Raw genomic sequence first — 3328 nt, 5'->3', positions numbered from 1 at the left:
CAGCTACCAAAGCAGCCATTGACTGTCTGCCACAGATTATCATCACAGATGACCGTGATGATATGGAAAAATAATTAATTCTTAATTTTCACAATTTTAATAAGAAAAAATATAGCTTTCTGCAATATCATAAATGCAGTGTTTAAGCATACTTCCTATGCAGCTGGTAATGCTGTTCTAAGAGGTTTTGAATTGTGAATCAGACCAAATATAACTTTGGTTAGTTTGGAAAACTAATCTTTAATGGAGTAAGTGTGTTTGTATTTTGTAATCATTAGTGATACTGTTGTGATAGTATATGTACTTTAATACAGCCCATTTTAATACAAAAATATAATAATAATAATAATGCTTTTTCTTTATCATGGGTGTAGGTCAACAAGAATGTTGTGTTATCTGTTGGAGTGACTATGTGCAAGATGAAATTATAACAGAGCTACCCTGTCATCATCTGTTTCACAAATCTTGTGTAATTCCTTGGTTAGAGAAAGTAAGTGCTACAGAATTGCTGGGGGTTTTGTATGTTTTCTTGAGTATTTGCAGTATTCTGGGAAGCACAGTTTAACTTCTTGAAAACGTGGGATGAAATAATTGGGTGTTAATTTTATGCGTTACAGAACCAAGTACTAGTGCAAGGAAGGGAGGTATTTTATATCTGTACTCACCTGAAGGGCAACTTCTTGAATAGAGGGGGCATTTTTGTGAGGAAAAAGTGGTCCGCTTTTAGCAAGAGTGAGAGAGATGGTTGTGTGTTTTGCTACGAGAAAAGCTCTCTTTACTGTGCTCATACCTAGATGTAAAGAAGGCATAGCTTTTCTGAGAAGAGCTTAGGATCTGATCCGTTTTGCCGGAATGTCAGGGCACCTAGTGTCCAGTCAGGCTCGACCCACCACATGAGGCTATGCTAAAAGAACTATAGTTATGAATTGTTTGTTGTTTTTTTCCTTGCACATGCACTCTGCTTTATGGAGCATGGACTTGGCATTTTGTCAATGAGCCTACAGGGTAACATCAGTTTTTCAAGAGGTACAAGAGAACCGTAATTGATTCAGGCTAGGGAGATCACAACAGCAGTGGATTGTTGTTTGGGGTTTTACCTTTGTATTTTGGATTTCTGTGTTCATATTGCTCATATTACATGTCCTTTTCCTGCTGTCATAATAAACTGTTCTTCCTGAAAAGTAGGACAAAATGCTTCCTATTAGATTTGAGCTGTACCTAGGTTATATTTAATCCTTGCCTCAAAAACAGATTCGCCCAGGCAAAATCAGCTCTTCAAAGATGACCTTGCCTCTGCAGGCCTGATGTATTTGCTGTGTAACTTGTGTAAAAGCAAAACAAAGATTTCTCCTGAGATAGTTATCTGTCTCTTAGCTCCAGCTAGCCAATCCAGTGAGATTTTACTTTGACACAGTGCTGTTGTGAAGACATTAAATACTTTGTAAACAATAACCTCCAGCTATTCAATAGAATTGAAGGCAAACTGTAAAAAAAAAATCCCAAACCTGTTTTTTTGTTTGTTTTTTTTTGTAGGCTGGAACATGCCCAGTGTGTCGTCACATGCTTGCACCTGTACTTTCTGAATCACCTGCTCATCAAGTTTCCTTTCTGTTTGATCATGATACCATATTTCTCTAAACAGTGCTGCAGAAACTTCTAACTAGGGTCTGAAATTTTATTCGCCCCCAAAATAAAAATGTGAAGTTTGATAAAATATTGTATGTAAAATACTACCTATATTATATATTTTGGTTTAGAAAGACTGTGCAAGATTTTCCGAAGTCTTTAGATTTATAATATAGCTTAAGTTTTCAAATTGAGGTTGGAAGATTATGCAGCCTGTTTTTCCTTGGGGAATTTTGCTGGTAACTGATGTCTGAAGCTTGTATTATGATAAAATTTTCCATTATGTGGCACTTTGTTCGAGTTCTTGCAGCTGCAGCACAGTTGTACTTGACTAAAGTTATGTTTATAATCTGGCTTATGTAATACAACTGAACTATTTGGGTTTGTCAAAGTTAGTGCCACTTAATATCTTTGTAGTTGATCTTTCTAATTTGCATCAAAAGATGTTCTGTGATACCCCCACTGGTCCAATTTGATACCATGGAGAAAAAAAAGTGCATTGTGGAACACTATTTCTAAAAAGTCTATTCCCTAATAAACTTTTTTTGCTGAAGTCAAAAGTGCTATTAAATTGCTGTCATCTGTTTTTTTTTATTATTTTGGAATACCGTGTGAAAGGTCTACTCAAACTCTCTTAAAACAGTTACTGATTTTTTTCCAGTAACATTGAAATTAAGCTGAATTAAGCTGTTGGAAAAGTGATTGATTAAAAATAATCCTATAGTAGCACTCTGGCTATTTGTTAGGGTTATGGTTGCCATCATAGTATCTAATTTCTTTACAAATACTAGTGTATTTTATTAGCAGCAGAAGATAGTAATATTCATGTATGAGGGACATACTGAGTTGTGTGACATACTTTGCAGTGTAACTTGTGGACTGCAGGAGAACAAGGAATTGGTGGCAGTTGCCATGAGTTGTCTGGTAAGGTTTTCAGTTATGTTATTTCAAAACTTGAAGTACAAGGAAGCCAAAACAGTAGGATACTGGTGAAAAGTGGCATATATATAGTTCCTTGATGGCTGATTTTCCTGTATTAGAGCTTTATCTTTGCTGAAGTAAGCATCAGTGGGTTTTGGGAAACATGACAAGGGACATACACTTCTAGGCATACTCACCAGAAGAATTCATACCAATCCAAAAAGTGGTATTATCTTTTGCATCTCTATTACAAGTTGGTGCTGTGGAGGGTAAGTAGTTGATCCATGGCTATAAAGTACCCCAGATGAAAAAATACTAATACAACCTTCAAAGCTTATCCAAGGTGTGTATGAGATGCATATAGATTTAAGAGAAAGTGGAAATTAAGATGTGTATTGCTTGCTTTTTTTTGTTAGGGCTTTTTATTCTTCAGTGGTTCCCCTGCAACAAATGTTACAGGCATTTTAACCACTCTCTACTTTGTTTCTCTCTGGAATGGCAAAATATGTTGGGATCTGTCACAAGATCTGGAAATCCTGCTGCTAGAAACTTTTGATTTCAGGCTTAACCAGCAGTCTGAAGAGCCAAGCTAGAAGCTTTTTCCTTTCTTTGTTACCTGGCTTCAGCCCTGACTTCTGTTTCTATCATTTAATCTCTTTGGTAAATAAGGTCCTAACAGATTCTGTATAGATCCTATGGTTCCTGCCTCAAATATAAAATTGGTTAAAATGGACCTAGTTTTTGAAAATACCTTGCAAAGTATGATTTTTCCTAATTTTTT

The 3328-nt window shown here is 35.8% G+C and overlaps 1 protein-coding gene across 1 annotated transcript in view; it reads left to right on the top strand.

Annotated features, from left to right (window-relative positions):
- Nucleotides 1-1664, top strand: part of PJA2 (praja ring finger 2, E3 ubiquitin protein ligase) — a 14506-nt gene extending 12842 nt beyond the window's left edge. Inside the window, 4 exon segments of the mRNA XM_010007232.1 lie at nt 4-59; nt 368-490; nt 1534-1624; nt 1627-1664. Coding sequence (XP_010005534.1) covers nt 4-59; nt 368-490; nt 1534-1624; nt 1627-1664 — 308 coding nt within the window.
- Nucleotides 1665-3328: the final 1664 nt, after the last annotated feature.

The sequence above is a fragment of the Chaetura pelagica genome, unplaced genomic scaffold (assembly GCF_000747805.2).
Source record: "Chaetura pelagica isolate M959 unplaced genomic scaffold, ChaPel_1.0 scaffold40, whole genome shotgun sequence".
Classification (NCBI taxonomy): Eukaryota; Metazoa; Chordata; class Aves; order Apodiformes; family Apodidae; genus Chaetura; species Chaetura pelagica.
Note: the sequence above shows the minus strand (reverse complement) of the source record. Positions and strands in the feature narration are given on the sequence as shown.